This window comes from Gouania willdenowi, chromosome 21 (genome assembly GCF_900634775.1).
Source record: "Gouania willdenowi chromosome 21, fGouWil2.1, whole genome shotgun sequence".
In the NCBI taxonomy this organism is placed as follows: domain Eukaryota; kingdom Metazoa; phylum Chordata; class Actinopteri; order Blenniiformes; family Gobiesocidae; genus Gouania; species Gouania willdenowi.
Genome location: NC_041064.1, coordinates 19,536,179 through 19,556,923, shown reverse-complemented (window position 1 = coordinate 19,556,923; position 20,745 = coordinate 19,536,179). Strand labels below are relative to the sequence as shown.

General features: G+C 39.5%; 1 protein-coding gene across 16 annotated transcripts in view; it reads left to right on the top strand.

The window, feature by feature from the left end:
• Positions 1-20,745, top strand: part of mycbp2 (MYC binding protein 2) — a 100,448-nt gene that overhangs the window by 16,894 nt on the left and 62,809 nt on the right. For 11 of the 16 annotated variants that reach the window (XM_028436126.1, XM_028436129.1, XM_028436140.1 and 8 more), the window contains exons 4-30: positions 94-247; positions 412-608; positions 3,135-3,377; positions 4,956-5,027; positions 5,126-5,222; positions 5,321-5,394; positions 8,053-8,191; positions 8,360-8,436; positions 9,807-10,011; positions 10,091-10,255; positions 10,752-10,910; positions 11,008-11,212; positions 11,694-11,839; positions 13,091-13,201; positions 13,473-13,577; positions 14,797-14,916; positions 14,993-15,074; positions 16,809-16,926; positions 17,002-17,360; positions 17,456-17,628; positions 17,737-17,862; positions 19,166-19,293; positions 19,705-19,796; positions 19,896-20,030; positions 20,130-20,213; positions 20,309-20,405; positions 20,496-20,688. In XM_028436126.1, coding sequence (XP_028291927.1) covers positions 94-247; positions 412-608; positions 3,135-3,377; positions 4,956-5,027; positions 5,126-5,222; positions 5,321-5,394; positions 8,053-8,191; positions 8,360-8,436; positions 9,807-10,011; positions 10,091-10,255; positions 10,752-10,910; positions 11,008-11,212; positions 11,694-11,839; positions 13,091-13,201; positions 13,473-13,577; positions 14,797-14,916; positions 14,993-15,074; positions 16,809-16,926; positions 17,002-17,360; positions 17,456-17,628; positions 17,737-17,862; positions 19,166-19,293; positions 19,705-19,796; positions 19,896-20,030; positions 20,130-20,213; positions 20,309-20,405; positions 20,496-20,688 — 3,856 coding nt within the window. The remainder of the gene's footprint in view (positions 1-93; positions 248-411; positions 609-3,134; positions 3,378-4,955; positions 5,028-5,125; positions 5,223-5,320; positions 5,395-8,052; positions 8,192-8,359; positions 8,437-9,806; positions 10,012-10,090; positions 10,256-10,751; positions 10,911-11,007; positions 11,213-11,693; positions 11,840-13,090; positions 13,202-13,472; positions 13,578-14,796; positions 14,917-14,992; positions 15,075-16,808; positions 16,927-17,001; positions 17,361-17,455; positions 17,629-17,736; positions 17,863-19,165; positions 19,294-19,704; positions 19,797-19,895; positions 20,031-20,129; positions 20,214-20,308; positions 20,406-20,495; positions 20,689-20,745) is intronic. The other 5 variants (XM_028436141.1, XM_028436130.1, XM_028436139.1 and 2 more) reach the window with 3 other exon arrangements.

Here is a 20,745-nt window from a genome sequence, read left to right as displayed (position 1 = left end):
ATCAATTTTAAAGGAGAAGTCCCGAATATCTACTGTTAATGTTTTTACTGTTTATCAACTTTTTAAAATGTGCTTGTTCCATCCGTTTTGCAGATCATCGGCATTGGTCTGTGTGGGGTGTTTGAGCTGATCAAAGAGACTCGCTTTTCCCACCCCTTATTGTGCCTGCGTAGCCTCCAGGCCTTGTTGGATATGCTGCAGGGACAACAGCCCGAGGGCTTCCAGACTGAACCTCCTGATGTGTTAGGTAAAGAGGGAATTTGTATTTAAGTGTTTATCAGGTGCACGTGTAAAGAGAAGTGCATTGCTTAACAGCTAGTTTTGGTTTCTAAGCATGTTGCAATATTGTGTTTAACATGATCCTGTGTCTGTCTCTTTTTTCTGTTTTTGATTGCTTGTCTCTGGCGTCAGAGTCTCTTTTCCAGTTGTTGTTAGAGACCACAGTTCGAAGCACTGGACCCAATGACCCGACGGGACAGACCATCACTGCCCTGTCCTGCGCCTGCCTCTTCAGTCTTGTGGTGTCTTGGGGAGACACTGGCAAAATCCTGCAGGCTGTTTCTGCCATCCTCACCAACAATGGGAGCCATGCCTGTCAGACAATACAGGTAATGACTGAGTTGATTGCTGTTGATCAGTTTTTGTTTTTGTTTTTATTGTGTTAATCCCATTTTTCTTGCCTTCATCAATGTTAGGATAGGTTTCCCAGGTGACTTATTGATAAATGCATGGGATAACCCCATTCTTGCTATTAACGATGTAATGTCCAATGTGTCCAACCTGTGATGCGGAGTTGCCCAGGGCTCTGTTCTTGGGCCAGTTTTGTTTTTATTGTACCTGATGCCTATTGGTCGTTTAATCCGTGGTTTTAAAAATGTGTCTTATTGTTTTTATGCTGATGATATCCAGTTGTACTGCTCCTTTAATGACTGAGTTTCACTTTTTATTGAGTTCTCAGACTGTATATCCTGTAACAAAAACTGGTTGTCATCAAATTACCCTTAGATAAATTCAAACAAAACGGAAACTCTGATCATCGCTCATGATAAAAAGATTCCTCTGATTAAGAGCTACCTTGGTGATCTGGTCTCATCTGTGAAAACCAGCCTCAGAAACCTTGGGGTTGTGTTTGATCAGGCAATGTCTATGGAGGGTCACTGTCGTCAACTGACCAAAAACTGTTTATACCACCTGAGAAATATCTCTAAAGTGAGGAACTTGTCAAAATCAGATCTGAAACTGGTCATCCACGTGTTTATATCGTCCCGCATTGACTAATGTAATTCAGTTTTCACTTGTTGTAATAAGTCGATCCTAAACAGACTACAGATCGTACAAAATGCTGCTACCAGAACATCCCACATCACCCCATTCTTTCTTCTCTGCATTGGCTTCCAGTCAAGTTTTGCATCGAGTATAAAATCTTAGTTCTGACTTTCCGAGCGTTACATGGTCAGGCCCCCCAACATAGCTCGGACTTGTTGTGCCCCTACCCTTCAGGGCGCAGCCAACTCCTGTGATTCAAATGCACCCATTTTTATTATTTTTTTATGGTGTTGCACCTGTTGTATTAATTTCTTCACTGCTCTGTACAGCACTTTGTGATTTTATCTGCAAAAAGCACTTTAGAAATAAATTATTTACTTACTTATTTTAGTGCCCACCTGCTCTTATACTATTATAACTAACAATTACAAAATATTATTGTTCTTGCAAGAGATATTGTATGGAACCCTGATCTTTGTGTTTGGTAAAATTAAGGTGCGGGCAATGAAGTATATATATATATATATATATATCTGTATATTGCAAATAATTTCATATTAAGTTAATAATATTAACTTAATATGAATATCATTTTATTTTAAAGCCTAACTTGCACTAAAATTAACAGACATCTAAAACAGCAGCACAAGGCAGAATATAAAGTGTGTTAAATGGCTAAAACATCACACGTGTACTTTCTAGTATAACTTTATTGAGGAATTTAAATCGATATATGTCTCTTGGTTTATATCCTCCAGCTCTACGTCAAACCAAATCTACAGGAAAAATTTAACCCAACTTAAAAGTAAACATAAACATTGTTTGTTTTTCCTTACTTCTATTTGCCTTCATTATTGAATAGATAAAGGCCTCCACCAAGCAAGTAATATTTTCATTAGTGTTTTCATTTTCAGGATTACATCAGAAGTACTTAACAGATTTTGACAAAAATTGCGTTTATCATCGTAATTTTCTTTAGAAAATGGGGTGCCGGGGCGGTGTGTAGCTCAGTGGGTTGAGCGCCCGCCCCACGTACGGAGGCTGTAGTTCCTCACCTGCAGCGGGTCCAGGTTCGATTCCCGGCCTGGGACCCTTTCCTGCGTGTCATTCCCTGCTCTCTCTCACCCCCTTCCTGTCAAGCAACTGTCATATAAAGGCCACTAGAGCCAAAAAAAAAAAAAAAAATCCTTTAAAAAAGAAAATGGGGTGCCCATACAGTTGGACCTTCTGTGTCATTATTAATGGGGATAGGAATTTCTTCCAAGTCTGAATGATCATGGTACCATGATCAGGATCATTGATCCAGATAACTGCCAATATGTGGTACGATGGGAGTTTTTTTTTTTGTTCATATTTTCTTACTGTAAACTTTTACTCTCATAAATGGATTTTTCACATTCGTGTCTTCTATTCAATCTCCTGTCAGACGTCAGAATCTGAGCGGATTTTGCTTAGGACTAATTGAATTTTGGAAAATGTCAGGCTGGCCTGTTCACCCTGTTTGATTCTATAAACCTTCCAGCATTCTTCCGTCAATTAGTTGCTCATCTGTTCCAGTCTGTTCTCCATTTCCTGCTCCTCTGTGCTATCCTGCTTTTTCTCAATTTTTTAAACCTTTTTCTGAACCTTTTTTTTTTCTCGACCGAAAGCACTTGGGTTATAACTAATGAATTTGTGCTGTTGGTGATAGAACACACGTTCCATCCATGTCTGTAGAGATACCAATAGATAGGGGGTAGAGAAGTGTGTGCATACTGTCTGTATGTTTGGATAAAGAGTAAGATCACTACTACCAACAATCTCCTCAACATTTTCCCTAATTCTTCACTCATTCACGTTTTTTGTCCTATCATTCCCGATCTCAACAGGTTCCAACCATACTGAACGCATTGCAGAGGAGTGTCCAGGCTGTCCTGGTGGGAAAGATTCAAATCCAGGACTGGTTTGGCAATGGCATCAAACGTGCAGCCCTAATGAACAAGTGGGGCCTGAAAGACGTGGTGATAGATGGAGACGAGCGCTGCCTTTTACAGACCGATGGCTCCTTTTTGTACCTTCTCTGTAAAGACGGACTTTACAAGGTTGGATCTGGATACAGCGGGACTGTCAGGGTAGGTACCGCCCTCACAGTAGGCTGGTTTACAATATAATGGTATCAAAAAAAGTTTTCCAAATTTTGCCAGATCGCATTTTGCTTTGTTCCTATTTATATTTTCAACACCTGCACCAAAAATTGGGCCAATATAACATTAGTAAAAAAAGAGTGGCGCACTTTTTCACAATTACTATTGCTCAACCAAAGAATGCGTAACTTTCACAGATCTCAGAAACAATATAAAGGGAAGTATGGTCATTAATAGGGGTGTGTATTGCCTGGCATCTGGCGATACGATTCATATCCCAATACATACATAGGTCACGATGCGATCTGCCTGTGGCTTTTAAACCAACTTTGACTTTAGTGCAACATGACTTTAGTGCAACATGACTTTAGTGCAACTTAACAGAGGTATATGCCTAGAACAACAAATAAATGCAGAAAGTTAGTACTTTCTTTTTTTATTTAACACCCCTAGTCATTAATAGTGTCTCCCAACATTGTGAAAAAGTTTGCCAATCACTAAATGTGCAGCGATTGACTCCATTTTTGGGACAGATGCTTACAATGGCAATGTGAACAAGGCGAAAAGCGATCTGGCAAAATTTGGTGAAAATTAATTTTGTGAACCACCCTAACTTACAGTCACAGTCTTTACATGTTTACATGCACACAGCTATCAATATAAGTCAATTAAGGACCTCTCGTGTTGTTCGAGTAATAAACATTGAGTGGAGAAAACCAAACTCCAGACAAGCTCCACCTGACTCTGGTCGTGGTGCTCTATCCTTTACAAAACAGGAAGACAAGAGCGGTTCAATTTTTTTTCTGTCTCTTACATTTTTTTCACATCCATGTATTGCATTTTCTCACTCCCAACTCGTCACATATTGACGTGCAGGAGGGTCGGCCTGTTGAAACAACTGTTTTTATGACATTTCTAGTGAGAAATTTTACCCATAACTTAGGGTTAGGGTTGCTATATTGTTTAGGTTGGGGTTAAGTCTTATTTTGAAAAGTTGTGGTGAAAAAACGCTTACGGACCCTTAACGTGACGCCAAGGGTCATTCCGGGACGTCGATATGTGACGAGTTGGGAGTGGGACTGGGTTGGTATTTTAATATGCTCAGCTCTTTTAGCTGTAACAGCATGAAATAGTTTTCCTCCTTCTGCTTCACGTCCACTATCATTCTCCGTTTACTTCTGGGGAACAGTTGCGGGGAAAAAAGATTGTGCATGAGTAGAACGCCGTGTCGGATCCCACTTGTACTTGCACTATTAGCTTTATCAGGGTTTTTAAACAAGCTATGGTCCAGCTGAGATAATGTAGAAAATGTAGTTCCTGCTGAAATAAACCAATAATTCTGTGTCTTTAAACTGCATGTAAACCCACTGACTGTATAATATCACTGTAATTTGCCAAATATGTAATTTATTTATTTTTTAAACAAGAGAATACAAAGGTATGAAACATTTTTTGTGTTTTGTGAGTGATCCGTGTTTCTAGTTTTTCAAATTTGAGGAATTTGTAGTGTGAAGAAGAAATGTGCTCATCAGCTTTGTTTTCACGCTGTCATGTTTTCCCTCGCAGGGTCATGTTTACAACTCAACATCTCGAATCCGGAATCGAAAGGAGAAAAGATCCTGGCTGGGCTTCGCTCAGGTGAGCAGATGCATCCATTGAAATCCTTTTTTTTTTTTTTTTTTTTTTTCTGTAAATAAGTTGCTTTGATTTACTCTTTGCATGTCCATTGTACTCAGGGGTACTTGTTGTATCGAGACGCAAGTAACCACAGTATGGCGGCATGCAAGATCAACCCTGAAACTCTTGAGCGTGAAGGGACGGTCACGATGCCAGGTGCTGGAAAACTACTTGAATTGACTGTTGCTGTTGTTTTGTCAGATAATGAGACCCGAGTTGTCTAAAATTCTGTCAAATGTCGTTCGTCTCCATAGGCCAACATTCAGATGGACAGAACATCGTCTTCACTGATGGAGAATACATCAACCAGATTGCAGCCTGCAAAGATGTAAGTTCAATATTGCTGCAGAAGCTTCTACTCAATACGGTGATAATAGGTCACTTTAAGCCTTTTCTTTACTATTGCAGTTGAAAAGTTGTGACCTTTTTGTTAGGGATATATTTATTTGATCATAGACATTTACAACCTATGTCTGACCCCATGTAATAAAAACACCATGCTGTATATAGCTTTTAAAGGCTGAATAAAATGGCTCTGTTCAGCCTATGATTATATAGTCATGGTTCAGTTCGTCTTTGATGCATTCATTGCTAGGGATGTCCTGATACAACTTTTTTATTTCCAATATGATACCGATATTGCAGCCTTGCGTATCGGCCATTACATATATTGATCCAATATCAGCATGAATCATACATATGAATCATACATATTTGTAATCATACATTACAAATATCGAATGTCGGATTAAAATTTCTTTTTTTTCTTTTTTTCTTTTCTTTATTGAAAAAAAAAAAAAACAATAATTACTTATTTTGTAGTGTGGAATGTTCTTGATCAAGTGATGTTATTCAAACAGAGAACAATAGTCAGCAACAGTAGGTATGAGAAAAACTGACCCATTTATTATTAACCAATTGGTTACATACATTTTAACCTTCTACAGTATTCTACAAGTGAATAAAACAAATAAAAAATGAATTGGAAAAAAAAAAAAAATGGAGAATCCGGAAATTTGAATCCGATATTTGTTTTCAGGCTAATATCGGACCATTATTGAGATCGGATCTGGACACCCCTAGTATTCATACATACTTTATTACTAATATTGGATTAAAACTTGAGATTTTTTTTTTTCTTTCATTAATGAAAAAATAATAATGACCTATTTTGTAGTGTGGAATGTTAGAAAAGGCATGATCAAGTGATGTTACTCAAACAGAGAACAATAGTCAGCAACAGTAGGTATGAGAAAAACTGACCCATTTATTATTAACCAATTGGTTACATAAATGTTTACCTTCAACATATTATCTACAGTATTCTATAATTGAATAAAAAAAATAAAAAAATGAATTACAAAAAAAAAAAAATCAGAAATTTGAATCCGATATTTGTTTTCAGGCTGATATCGGACCGATATCCGATATCGATATTGGAACGGGACAATCCTATTCATTGCCTTTTTTGGCCTGATAGAGTCGAGAGACAAGAATTCAGAGTTGTTGTGCACCACTGACTGACTTTAAACAAATTGAATGTGACACCATAAATGTACATGATGTCCTCCTCCAGAATGAGGCTTGGTGAACTATTTTCTTTGACATTTGGTCTTTATTTATTATATTTACCATGTTTGACAATCAATTGAACATCTGTCTTTCCACTTAAAGACGGATGGCCAGCTGATCACCAGCTGTGCCACAGATACAGTGGGTGTCTCTTCATACATGATGCATGGGTTCTGTATGTGTGGGCGTGGCAGCCAAAGCAATGTCGCCACATGGGGATTTGTTTTTTTTTTCTCCGGGGAGCTTAGCCTCACCAGCGGTTATCTGCATAAGCACTCAGTGGTGGTTGAGTGGGGGAGGGGAAGATGCAAAATCCATACATGTGCTGTCGCAGCGAGGCCGTTTCATAGATAGTCAACGGGGGTGGTGCACTGTATGGGGTGAGGTGGATGGGAGGTGCTTTGCATGCGTTTTGGTGAGAAACCTCAGCACAGACTGCTTAGAGTCATGATTTGATCATATGAGCGAGGAATTTGATTAAAAGCACAAGAGACAAGTGACGAGTGTCACCAGCCATCTGACCTTCATTCACGTAATCTCGTTATCTTGTTGTGCTTCTTTTCTCACCTTTTTCTTTCCCTGGTTTTCTTTTTGGAAACGTCCCCAAGCGTTTGCTGTCAGGTCTACTGTGCAGCAGTGTTTCAGTGGTATCGGTCAGTTCAGTTCAAATGTCAAAGACAAACATGCAACTTTTTATAAATGATGGTCACAAAAAAACATAAATTTTATGCTTATTGGTGCAGAACTACCGTATATGTGAAAATATGATTTTATGTTTGTATCTACAAGCTCAATTCAAGTTATTTTTTGTTTGACTTAAAAGAAAGTGAGACGTCCAATAACTGGAGGTGAAGGTTGGAGGTGCGAATCCCTAACTGTCCTAGCCATTTAAAAACAACAAAAAATAAATAAAAACTTGCTTTTTTATTGTTTAATCATCTATAAACAGACATACAAACAATTAAATGAACAGTTCACACCATTTTATACAGTATATTTTTTCACTTCATTTGTCAAGTGTGTGGCTACAGATGTAGTTAAGCTCCATTGGTATGACAACTGGGGCAAATAATGTTTTCTCTCTGCTCTTTGATTTTCTGCTTAGAGAATAAAGACGTATGTAAATGACAGTCTTTGTTATGATTATAAAATAATCCCCTTGGACTATTTGGTGTGCAGATTTTGTTGTATTTCCTGTGTATGTCTTGTATGAATGTAATGTATATAAAGTAAAGCACAAGACTGTCATTAAATCATACATTCCTTTTTTACAGAAGCCTACTTTAGAGCAGTGACGCTAAACCATATTACAGCAGATTTCAGTATTGTATCTAAAGAACCCGGCCTTTCATAAACTCCATCAACTAATTGGTTGATGGTTGTTACGTGAACTTAATGGTTTTGTCTTCTTCAGGATGGCTTCGTGGTGCGAATCTATACGATGAGTTCGGACCCAGCGCTGCAGCAGGAACTGCAGCTGAAGCTCGCCAGAAAATGTCTGCACGCCTGTGGCATCTCACTCTTCGACCTGGAGAAAGATCTGCACATCATCAGTAAGTGTTTGCAGATATTTAGGTATGATTGATTAATTGGCAGTGGGCATATGCTTCTGTGAGCGTGTTTGAGGCTCTGTGTTTCAGTTTGTAACGAAATGGAAAATCAAGCACCACTGTGCTGTGTTGTGTGTTTTTCGGGCTTTAAGCAGCATGTTGTTGTTTCAGGCACAGGTTTTGATGAAGAGGCAGCGTTGCTCGGAGCGGGCAGAGAGTTTGCTCTGATGAAAACCGCCTCGGGAAAGGTGAGGATGATTAAAAAATGTGAAAAATGAATGTAAGTTCAGTTCACGTGACTGTATTGCTTTATATTTATGCATGTTATTAAAATATAAGTACACCCCCAGGTTTTTGCTGATCTGACACGAGGGGGAAATTCAAAAAATGCCTTGATTATGGGTGTTGGTCTTAGAGTAGTTCAGACACGCCCAATCACAGCAGCCCCATCCCCACAGTGCTGCACAGTTCTACGTGGAGCTGTCAATCAATGCTCACTGAGGGCTGTGAGAGGAGGAAACTAGTCCTTCCTCCCATTTTTTATAGGAAGGGCGGGGCCAACAGCGACGGTTAGTGACGTCACTAATCTAATCTTAGCCAATAGCATAACGTTACTGCAATAGCTGGTGTTCAACCCATAGAGGGGAGTCACTCTGACATTTTACAACTAAAAACGCTAAATTTAAATGTGAAGAGTGGGATTAGGATCAATAAACTACATTTTTTCATACCTAATCATGTATTAAGCAGGAAACAAAGTAGTTTTAGTGTGTACATGCACTTTTAAAAGTGCATGATTATACAAAGGCTTCACTCACTTTGCTTGAGACAATCTTTCTGTGCTGCTCCTACTACGGCAATAAGGATTGTGATTTTGGTGTAAACTGTTATTAGGTTAGTTTTTCCCTACTGATGATGTGTTGCTGCACCACGGATCGAGCTAAACCAAAATAACAGCTATTTATGTAACGCCCTTAAGAGGAAAATATTTCTAAATAGCCAAAGGGTCCTTGGAAAATATTCTCTCTTGAAAGGTATACTTTCTGCTCTAAGGTTTTAGAAACATATCTGATCCAGATAAATATTAACGTATAGGGACTGTCCTAAAATGTGTTAAACTTTTAAGAGAATCCATAACAGACACTCCATAAAACACACCTTTTGTTAATGTGTGCATTGGTTGTAGTCATAACTGTGTTAGAGGATCTTACAGCCCCGTGGTGAGCCACGTCAGTGCTCCGACACTTTGTTGAGGAAAATACTTCACATTTCTCCGCAAATTGTTTTCATAAGAAGAGAATTCCAAATATGTAGGTATCTCAGGGTGTGAGTGAGGGTGTGGTTGATCATGACCTGACTGTGATGCGGTGCAGTGTGGCTCCTTATGTAGATAGCAGCTCAGAGGCATTTTTTTTTTGTATTTCTGTGTGTGCAGAAGCCTCGGCTTTTCACCCCAAAGCAACATATAGGTAAACATATGAGTGGCTGACCTGTGCGTGTACACAAACTTCATGGTTCCTGACCCTGAACTTGGTGCCAGATATGCACAAAACAAGACTGCACTCATGTTTTCTTCTTTGTTTTCTTTCTTTGTACATATATACTGCATTTTTCCCAGATCTACTACACGGGAAAATACCAGAGCCTGGGTATAAAGCAGGGTGGCCCATCAGCTGGAAAATGGGTCGAACTTCCAGTTACCAAATCTCCTAAGATTGTCCAATTCTCTGTTGGCCATGATGGCTCTCACGCACTGCTGGTAGCTGAAGATGGAAGTGTGTTCTTCACAGGTTCTGCCAGTAAAGGAGAAGACGGAGAGTCCAGTAAGATGTTTTTCAAATCTTCAAGCCTTTGACCACTGATTCAAAAACCTCACGATCGCTCCCTTGTTTTCCTGTCCAGCCAAAAGCCGCAGACAGCCAAAGCCTTACAAGCCCAAGAAGATGATCAAATTGGAGACGAAGACTGCTCTGTACACTGCGTGCAACAATGGCAGCAGTAGTATTGTCACTAAGGATGGAGAACTCTACATGTTTGGCAAAGATGCAATTTACAGTGACAGCACTTGTGAGTCTTCAGAAAGAGAATAGCCCTCATTTATCAACCGTTTGTGGATTCAGATCTTAGCGTATAACGTGCGTTTGACCATATTCTCAGAAACTTCGGTAATGATCAATTTTGACGTGAGATTTTAGTTTTCACACGTTCAAAAAGCACATATTTGTTTTGCTCCACATCAGATGTGAGGATGCCGATTTTAATCTTGGAAACACTTTGATTCTTGTTTGGGCCTACGAACCAGGAAAATTTAAGGGCGTAACAAGTGAATGACGATCAAATTCAGCCGCCGGATCCATCAACGCCCGATCATTTGTACGCTGGGATTGGTCAGATACGAATGTTTCATGAATCACACGTTGGTCATGTTGTACGACCAAATGTCCACTCAAATTTGCACCAATTATTACGCAAGGTTGATAAATGAGGGCCTATGTGTCTGAATGCTTAGTTTTTCTTTGTTTTTTGTAAACATTTTATTTCTTGCTGTGTGTTTATTTCACAGGCCAGGTGACAGACCTCAAAGGTCACTTTGTAACTCAGGTTGCCATGGGTAAGGCTCACACATGTGTCCTGACCAAGAATGGTGAAGTGTGGACGTTTGGTGTGAACAACAAAGGCCAGTGTGGTAGAGACACTGGAGCGATGACCCAGGCAGGGAAAGGTGAGCAAAAGAAAAACAAAAAATTTTTCTGATGAACTCTTTCTATGTGAAAAGTGGTTTGTGTTCATGCTGATTCTATTTTGTTTGTTTGTTGTAGCCTTTGGTGTGGAGAGCATGGCCACGGCTATGGATGAGGACCTGGAGGACGAATTGGAGGAGAAAGAAGAGAAGAGCATGATGTGTCAGCCTGGAATGCACAAGTGGAAGCTGGACCAGTGCATGGTGTGCACGGTGTGTGGAGACTGCACTGGTTATGGTGCAAGTTGTGTGAGCAGTGGACGCCCTGATAGACTACCAGGAGGGTAAGAGGCATCTAGAAGGGCATAGCTAAAGGGGACAGCTTTTCTTAGAAATCGTTTTCAAATTCAAATTGTAATCAAATTCGGTGTGTGGCTTCAGGGTATCAATACCTTAATGGAGTTCGAAAATGAGAAGTGTGCAATTATTTTTTCTGGAGTTATTGCTCTTGTTCTGTTTTTTTTTACTCTGTTCGAGGTATCTTCAAAGGGGACAGCTTTTCTTAGAAATCGTTTAAGCTAGTTAGTAATTTTATATTCTGATGTCATAATATTTTCTTATGTATACATCTAAGTTAGATTTAGGACATTTAGGAAAAGGTTGTGAGTTAATATGATAACCAATCTAGGGGGATGTTGATAACTATGGCTTCTTGTTTAATTTACAACTTTCAAATGGAAAACTGAGGGTTTATATTCTTAATGGTTTGAAATTACATTAATATGTTCTACCTGTGCATGTGCACATACTTTTTCTGTCTATTAGAATCTGTGGCTGTGGCTCTGGTGAATCTGGCTGCTCGGCATGCGGGTGTTGCAAAGCCTGCGCCCGTGAGCTCGATGGACAAGAGGCTCGTCAGAGAGGCATCTTTGACGCAGTAAAGGAAATGATTCCACTGGACCTGCTGCTTGGTATGTCATCTCATAGCTCATGGGACTTGAAGTCTAATTTACAGCACGTGCATGCACTGACGGACATGTTTGTGCACTCACTGGCTATGATTTATGTATGAGCAAATGTCAATCATTTATTTACATGTAATTATTTAACTGGAAAGGATCACATTGTTTTTCTTGATTTCTAACAGAATTTTCATTATATGAAAAATATGTTGATATAAACATTTTAAAAGTTGCAAAAGGGCATTAACCTGTTAACCACCAGCCTCTTTTTTCTGAAAATCACATACCCATAACAAATAACGTTTTTCAAAGCTTCTACACGACCTGCATGGCTAATTTTTTTCTGTTTGAAGTAGGACCCTTAGTGGTTTCAGTTGATGTGAACTTTTGGAAATATATGATACTGAGTGACAATATATCATAGTTTAAATACAGAAATCAGTAGTTCGCCTAAAAACCCCAGAGATTTACATTAAAAATAAAGCCATTTCTCAATAGGGAAGGCTATAAAGGCAGGAATTATTGAATTAATGTATGAACATCAACTGCAGCAAGTTTGGTGATAATAATAAACAATAGGCCAAAGATGCACAAAAATCAGACGGAAGCCCATTTTGCCACGACTGTCCCGATTTGTCAGTCAAATCAATTCCAATCATTTTTATTCTTATTTTTGTGCATTTTGGCTCGAAATACATTTTTATCCAAGTTTGTGTGTAATGCTATTTAGTTTTTTTCTCTTAATTAACATTATTAAACAATATTCCCAAACCTCTTTCCCAAAGTCTTTAATCAAGAATGATTTTCCACTGAATTTAGATTTATTTCTTCTGTCAATTTACTTTTCATTATACTGTTATTCTTTCTTTTTGCTGCACATTTATGCTACACATGTCATGTCTGTCTGTTGGGAAAAATCTGTCAGCTCAGCAGTAGATGCTAAGTGTTAGCTGTGTTCAATGTGTCCCATTAAGCTTCACTGGCTTTTGCTTTTGTCGTAATGCCACATCTCACCTGATGATGCTCCTTTGTAAAACTACGATGTTAAATGTGAAAATGGAACGCATGCTCAAACAAGTCGAATACGGCTGCACATATCGCACACGTCGTGTGTTGCATCTGCTTATTGTTTGTATTCATTGCTTCTCCATCACATTAATTGACGTGTGTCTTGTTTTGTCACGCTCTGCCCTGTCTTCTTGCCTCCACCTCCTGCATCTTCCCCGGCTGCCTGTACCTGCGGCCTTTTTGTGTTTTCAGCTGTGCCTGTCCCTCCCCCTCCAGGAGTGAACATCGAGGAGCACATTCAGATCCGTCAGGAGGAGAAGCGGCAGAGGATCAACCGACGACATAGGTTGGAGGAAGGAAGAGGTACGGTTTAGAACAAGGCGGCACAGAAAAAAGGTGTTTGGGGACATTCGGAATCTTGTGATTTTCTGTGTTAAACTAATGAGTAAGAGTTAAATCAATGAACTGAAACAACCTGCTTCCTGGTGCTGCTTGGGTGTTGCTTGTATCTATATAATTTTTCAGTGTGTGTGTGTCTATGCGAGTATTGTTGTGGTGTATAGCATCACGTGTTTGTTTTTTTTTCCCATATGTGAGCATTGTGCATGCATGTGAAAGTTTCTTTCTCCCCTAGGCCCCCTTGTTTTTCCTGGTCCCATTTTTATGAACCAGCGTGAGCAGGCCCTAGCCAGAATAAGACCCCTTCAGGCACTCAGGCATAAACGGGACAAGCACAAAGGTACTATGGTCTTCACTAACTCAACGGGTGCAGAGGCATCCCTTTGACTCATCTTCCAATCTGGCTGTCCCGCCCACCTCCTCTCTCACTCTCTGAAGACAGGGCTTTTTTTTTTTTAGCCGGATGATGGAAAAACTCTGAGCAAGACCAACATTTTTGGATCTTGAATATAGTGTTAAATGTTTGAATAGACAAGGCGAAACCATATTAGATGCCGTCCGATCTGTTTTTGGAACATTTTCTATCGTAGGAGGTTGAATCGTTGACATCGGATGTTGACTCCAAGTACAAATTTGTGTCGCTGTCTGGTTAGATTTAACATCACTTCCCTTGTAGTGTTTGTTACCAGTGGAATGAAGGGAAATTCAGTATTACAAGCAGATGAAAAGGCTAACGATTAAGATATTCAAAATTGACAAAGCTAACAGTATTGTTGTAACATGTGATAGCAGATATAGCAGTTATCATGTTAATGGTGGTATTTGGAAATTGCAGTTCTCAGAATGATTTTCGTTAGGAAGAAAGAGCCGCCTGCCTTAGTTATTGGTGCATTACCTTTGTAAGGAAGCATTGGTTTGCCTGGAATGTTGATAAAGAGAAGCAAAGCTGATTAGAGTAGCAGTGGTTTTCCCATAAACTCTTATGCTGCACTTAATGATTTAAGTTTCAAACTGAAGTAGAACTGTTCAATGTATATCATGGAAGACTAAAAGACCTTTAGGCCACACCTCCAAAAAGCATTGTCCCATTTTTATTTTATTTTTTTAAATTAGAGCCCTGCACATTTGTCCAGGTCTCTTCAGAGCTGATCTTTGTCTGCTTTAGATATGTTTGATATGTTCTCACACAACTTCTGAAAATCAGCACTATTGTCTTGTTTGGGCTGGCTTCTGCTTAGAGAGGTAAATCACAATGAGCTGGTACTGGTTTATTTTTTTCCAACTTATTTATTTCTCACTGGCAACATATCTCCACTTCCACTAAAACAGGTTACCAAAAGCCATTTATGGTGTGACCCCCACCCCCCCACACTTCCTTTCTTTTCGTGCATGCTTCCCTTCTCACGCTGGTTCCTTTGGAGTTTTCTTTTCCTCCTCCAGCTTTTCTTTTTTTCCAGGCCTGTGCGGAGAAATCCAACCTCTGGCTCCTAAAGATCCCACTAAGCTACTAAGCTTTGACGTGTGCCTCAAAACGCTGACTCTCACACTTGCCTTTTTAGATGGTAGCAGTGAGCGTGGAGAGAAGGATGCCAGCAAAATCACCACCTACCCCCCAGGGGCAGTTAGGTTCGACTGTGAACTGCGAGCTGCGCAGGTCAGCTGTGGTTTTCATCACTCGGGTAAGTTATCAGTCCTCACGAGCAAACTTTGCTTGAAATAGTACATGATAGCAATAATGGTGATGTTGCTTCACAGTGGTGCTGATGGAGAATGGAGACGTCTACACATTTGGTTATGGACAACATGGACAACTTGGACACGGAGATGTTAACTCCAGGTACTGTAATACTTCAACTCATGAGGTCTCAAAGTGAAGTTACAGCATAATCATTCTAGCAAGTTCCCTTTGTCTTCTTTTTTGAAATAATATGTTAAGGTTTCATTTATTCATAAAAAAATTTCAGGAATTTTACTTTGATCTCCTGACATGTTTCGACTGCCAACTGTCAGTCTTCCGTAGAGGCATCTACGGATCGCTTTCTTGTGGCCTTATGATGATGAGTTCTCTCAGGACACATGAAAGCGATCAGTAGATGCCTCTGAGGAAGACTGAAAGTTTGCATTCGAAACATGTCAGGAGATCAAAGTGAATTTCAAAGTACATTTCCTGAAAAAACTTACCTGAATGAATGAAACCATAACATATTATGAAGTTACATTGGTAAGTTTGAGGGATTTGAACATGACATTTTAGAAATCAACTACTTTAACGTCTCTCTTTGAGTTGGGTGCTGGTATTTGGATACTTTAATGCTCCTTAAGTTTTTTGGGGCATACAAAAATGTCTTTTACTTTAAAATTGTACTCATCAATTCAATCTTTACATTTCCGAAAAGAGCTATAAGAATTACAACACAATCAAGTTTCCATTATCCAACAAACAGTTTATTCATTTAAATGATCTCAAATGTAATGACTTTGTGAATTGGAAAACAGCACTGCTAATGTGCAAAGTATATACCGTAATGACTGAATGCACTGTGGCATTCAGAGGCAGTTTGAAGTCAGGGAAAGTTGATATGAACAGGTAATTAAAAAAAAAAATCAAGGCAAGAACAAATCTAAAGCAGAGATATTTTTCTGTTCGAGGGTAAACCTTTGCAGCAGCTTTGCCCATTATTTAAAAATGTGCAGTTTACTTTCCTTGTTTACGAAAATGCAAAGATCAGTAATGATGACTGGATTATGTTTATGGTAAATTATCTTATTTAATAAATGATCCTGTAAGATGCTTGAAAATGTGCTTGTTTTGCTCAGAAGACTTATTATGTAACTAGCCATGAAAACTAAGAGCTGAAGCTACTTAGTAAAAAGGGTAGGCGTAATAAGCATGAACTTCACCTCTACCTTTTCTTTGTCTTTATTTTTGTGTTGATGGTGAAACCCCCATGTTTGCGGTTGGAAGTATTTTGTTCCTTTGTTTGCTAATCGAAAAAAGAATAAATTGAACATAAGAAAAATGTCTTCAATCCTCAATTCCAACTCATTATGGTAAAGTGCATGAAGGATTTATGGAAGCATGATATTTGAGTATATTCAAAGGAAATTATATATATTTAGATACATTCTTTTTTAATGGCATTATTGTGTTAGTTTGACAACCCTAAACTCAAGGCCTGTGGGCAAAATCTGGCCCTTTTGAACTACACATTTGTTGCAGTCATTTTTAATCTCAAATTATGGAGAGAACTCTCAATATTTCTAAAATCCTGCAATTTCCAACAAACAATTCCACAAAATGGTTATTGCTTAGGTATTGTAGGCGCCTCACATACATAATTTATATGTGGAAGCAAAGTAGGGCACAGTAATGTCAAATTTGCTCTTGTTTTCACCTAAAATCTGTGGCCCACTTGAGATCAAACTGCTCCACATGTGGCCCCTGAGAGAAATTGAGTTTCACACTCCTCCAAACTATTTTTAAACCCCTGTGGTGTGGATTTGAAGTATCAAAAATGAAACAAAATTGACTATACTTGCCTGAACAGCTGTTATGTGTTATTCCTATTAGGGGATCTCCAACTCTGGTTCAGGCCCTTCCAGGACAGAGTGTCCAGGTGACAGCTGGCAGTAACCACACAGCAGTTCTCCTCATGGATGGTCAGGTGTTCACATTTGGGAGCTTCTCGGTGAGAAACAGTCATCAACAGTGCTTAGATTTAGTTGGACCTGAAGTTAACAGCGTCTACTTTGTTTCTTTGCAGAAAGGACAGCTGGGCCGACCCATCCTGGACATGCCCTACTGGAATGCCAAACCATCTCCCATGCCCAACATTGGTGCCAAGTACGGACGGAAGGCTACCTGGATCGGTGCCAGCGGGGATCAGACCTTCCTGCGGATCGATGAGGCTCTCATCAACTCCCATGTCCTTGCGACTTCAGAGATCTTTGCGAGCAAACACATTATTGGCCTCGTGCCATCTTCCATATCAGAGCCACCTCCATTTAAATGCTTGCTGATCAACAAAATGGACGGAAGCTGCCGAACCTTTAATGATTCTGAGCAGGAGGATCTGCAGGGCTTTGGCCTGTGTCTGGACCCTGTGTATGATGTCATATGGAGGTCAGTCCCAGGACTACTTAATTAAGTATATTCATGCATTTTATCCTTTTTGAACCATTATCCCTATTCTTTCTTGCTTCTCTTTGTACTCCCAGGTTCTTGCCTGCCTCCAGAGAGATGTGGTGCTACAATGCAGTGATCGCTGATGCCAGGGTGCCCTCTGCAACAGATTTACAAGCTCGCTGTAGCATCCTCAGTCCAGAGCTTGCACTGCCCTCAGGATCACATGCAACCACTACCCGCTCTCATGGAGCTCTACACATCCTCGGTAATGCTCAGCATCAGACATTTAGCAGTGTGAACTTCTGAGTAGTTAGAATCCTATTTGTTACTGTGATTATTTGCTAACTCAAAGCATGATTGGGTTTCTTTTTAGGTTGTTTGGATACATTAGCAGCCATGCAGGAGTTAAAAATGGGCATAGCCAGTGCGGAAGAAGAAACCCAGGCAGTGATGAAGGTCTATTCCAAGGAAGACTACAGCGTCGTTAACCGCTTTGAGAGTCAGTAAAGAAAAGCAAACATGCATTTGGCTTTTTTATGCTAATGTAGTACTGTCAAGTAATTAAACGGAAGGGAGAAACTGGCTGTGTTCGAAATGGCATACTTCATTCTATACACTACAAAATCAATGAGTATATAATCTTTACTATATAGTATAGTGTTTACTATATAGTATATAGTGTTTACTCTATACTATAAGTATGGTTACGATGATTAGGATGGTGACTAGGGGTGTTGAAAAAAATCGATTCTGCGATATGTCGCGATATTACGTCGCACGAGTCTCAGATCGATTCATAATGCATCCATATCGATATTTTTTTTATTTAAAAAAATAATAATTTTTACCTTCATTTAAAATCATGTTGCACTAAAGTCAGAGTTGGTTTAAAAGCCACAGGCAGATAGTTTTTTTTTATTTTAAGTTGTTGGCACATGGCATGTTAAAGCCAATGTTTTGAGTGTAAAATATGCCAATAAAATATATTTCATACATAATGTTCTCATGACCGTGCACACATTTACAGATTAGTTGTCTCTCAAGTCATATATTTATATTGAAAAAATTGCAATAATTGCCTTAAACTTTAATGTCAGGATAAATTGTGTCGTATCGCGAGGCAATACACACCCCTAATGGTGGCTGTTCCCACTGAAGTATACTCTTAAGTTTCCCAAGATGCATTTCGAACCTACAACGACAAAAACCTGAAGCACACTGAGGCTAAATATCTTTGTTGATTTGCTACCTTTGAAAGTTCTGAAAACAAAAAAGTGACCAAGTTGAATATCAACATTTGGTAATTTGATCCATAAAACTCGCGGAAACACATTTCATGCCGACATTTCTGAGATTTCTGGAAACTCGCTATTGTGCTACTGAATAAACAGTTTTTCAAAACAAGAGCCCTATTTACAAAAGTGTTAAAAAAAAAAACAAAAACCTAATGGAAGACAAGAAGAGATGCTTTTGTTTTGTAAATGCGATATTTGATGTTTAGGTTGGAGCCGGTCCCAGGACAATTTTACGTTCCGCTCGCAATGCATCATGGGGCGGTTTAGTATGACTAGTGTGGCCACCGTGCATACCTAAAAAATGTCCCAATACATCTGTGGATTTCTCGCGTACTCAATCTTAATACTATCTAATGTGAATGCACTATGTACTAATTTTGATGTCAGGCTTAGTATGAGTAGTACGTTAATATGCCATTTCGAACACATCCACTGATGAGTGAGAAATATAGATGATGAATTCTCACTTTTCCCACATCCTCAGCACTGCATTGTGTGAACTTTCAGGTCACGGTGGAGGTTGGGGTTACTCTGCCCACTCTGTGGAGGCAATCCGCTTCTGTGCCGATGCAGACATCCTGCTAGGTGGGCTGGGCCTGTTTGGCGGACGAGGAGAATACACTGCCAAGATCAAGGTGAGCCGTCTGTTGTTTTCGCCATACGAAGAAGAGACCTATTTTTGTTAAGATTTGTTTGGTTTTGACCCTTCAAATAGATAGATGTTAAATTAACAACATGTTAACAATAGTATGGTATGTCTGCTGGTTAGCCACTGAACAGTGGACATGATTGACGCATATGATTCAATTCAACTTTATTTATATAGCACAAATTACAAAAAGAGTCATCTAAAAGCGCCATCAAAATATAAAATTTGTATTAAAAAGGAAAAAACCCAACATAATGAACATGATACACAGAAAGCTGCTGGTATTTGAGTTGTATTGAGATGTATATGCTCCAAAAAGAACAGAAAACTACCAGAGAAAATAAAAAGCTAAATAGAAGAATGTCATCTAATAAAATGAATCACTTCTGTTGATCAGCTTTTTGAACTGGGACCTGATGGAGGAGACCATGAGACCGATGGAGATCTTCTAGCTGAGACTGATGTTCTGGCTTATGACTGTGCCGCCAGGTACCATTGACGAAAACGTTTCCTAGAGTTTTAAGGCTATTAAAGCTGGCAAACAAAGCTGTATTTGGATTGTTATTATCGTGTACTCTTTATTTCTAGGGAAAAATATGCCATGATGTTCGACGAGCCGGTGTTACTGCAGCTCGGCTGGTGGTATGTAGCATGGGCTCGTGTGTCCGGTCCCAGCAGTGACTGTGGTTCCCATGGACAGGCTACCATCACTACTGATGATGGGTAGGATGGAGTTTTAAGTCACTGATATCCAATACCACTCTTCATAAACACTGCATGGAATACTTAGTTTAATAAAATGTTTGTTTTCTTCTACTTTAGCGTAATTTTTCAGTTCAAAAGCTCAAAGAAGTCGAACAATGGTACAGATGTCAATGCTGGTCAAATTCCTCAGCTGCTTTACAGGTAAGTACAACCTGTGTTATACAGTATTTATTGCAGGTTTTTATTTCCATTTTTGTTGAAACAATAGCTTTCTTTTTTTCATATTGAAACATTAGACTTCCTTCAAATGACGGCAATGCATCTAAAGGCAAACAGCAGACCAGTGAGCCTGTTCACATCCTGAAACGATCCTTCGCCCGCACAGTCTCAGTGGTGAGTCGCTTTAAACTGCTTCAAAAAGTGACTTGTTGATATCTAAGGCACAGATTTCACGTGACTGTATATGGTCTGATCTTTTTGTAGGAGTGTTTTGAGTCTCTGTTGAGCGTCCTTCACTGGAGCTGGACCACGTTGGTGCTGGGGGTGGAGGAGCTGAGGGGGCTGAAGGGTTTCCAGTACACTGCCACCCTGCTGGACCTGGAGAGACTGCGCTTTGTTGGCACATGCTGCCTCCGCCTACTCAGGGTCTACATCTGTGAGATATTCCCCATTGCAGGTAGGAACACAAAAAAAACCTGAAATACTCTCGACTGTATAATATCATATGTGGATA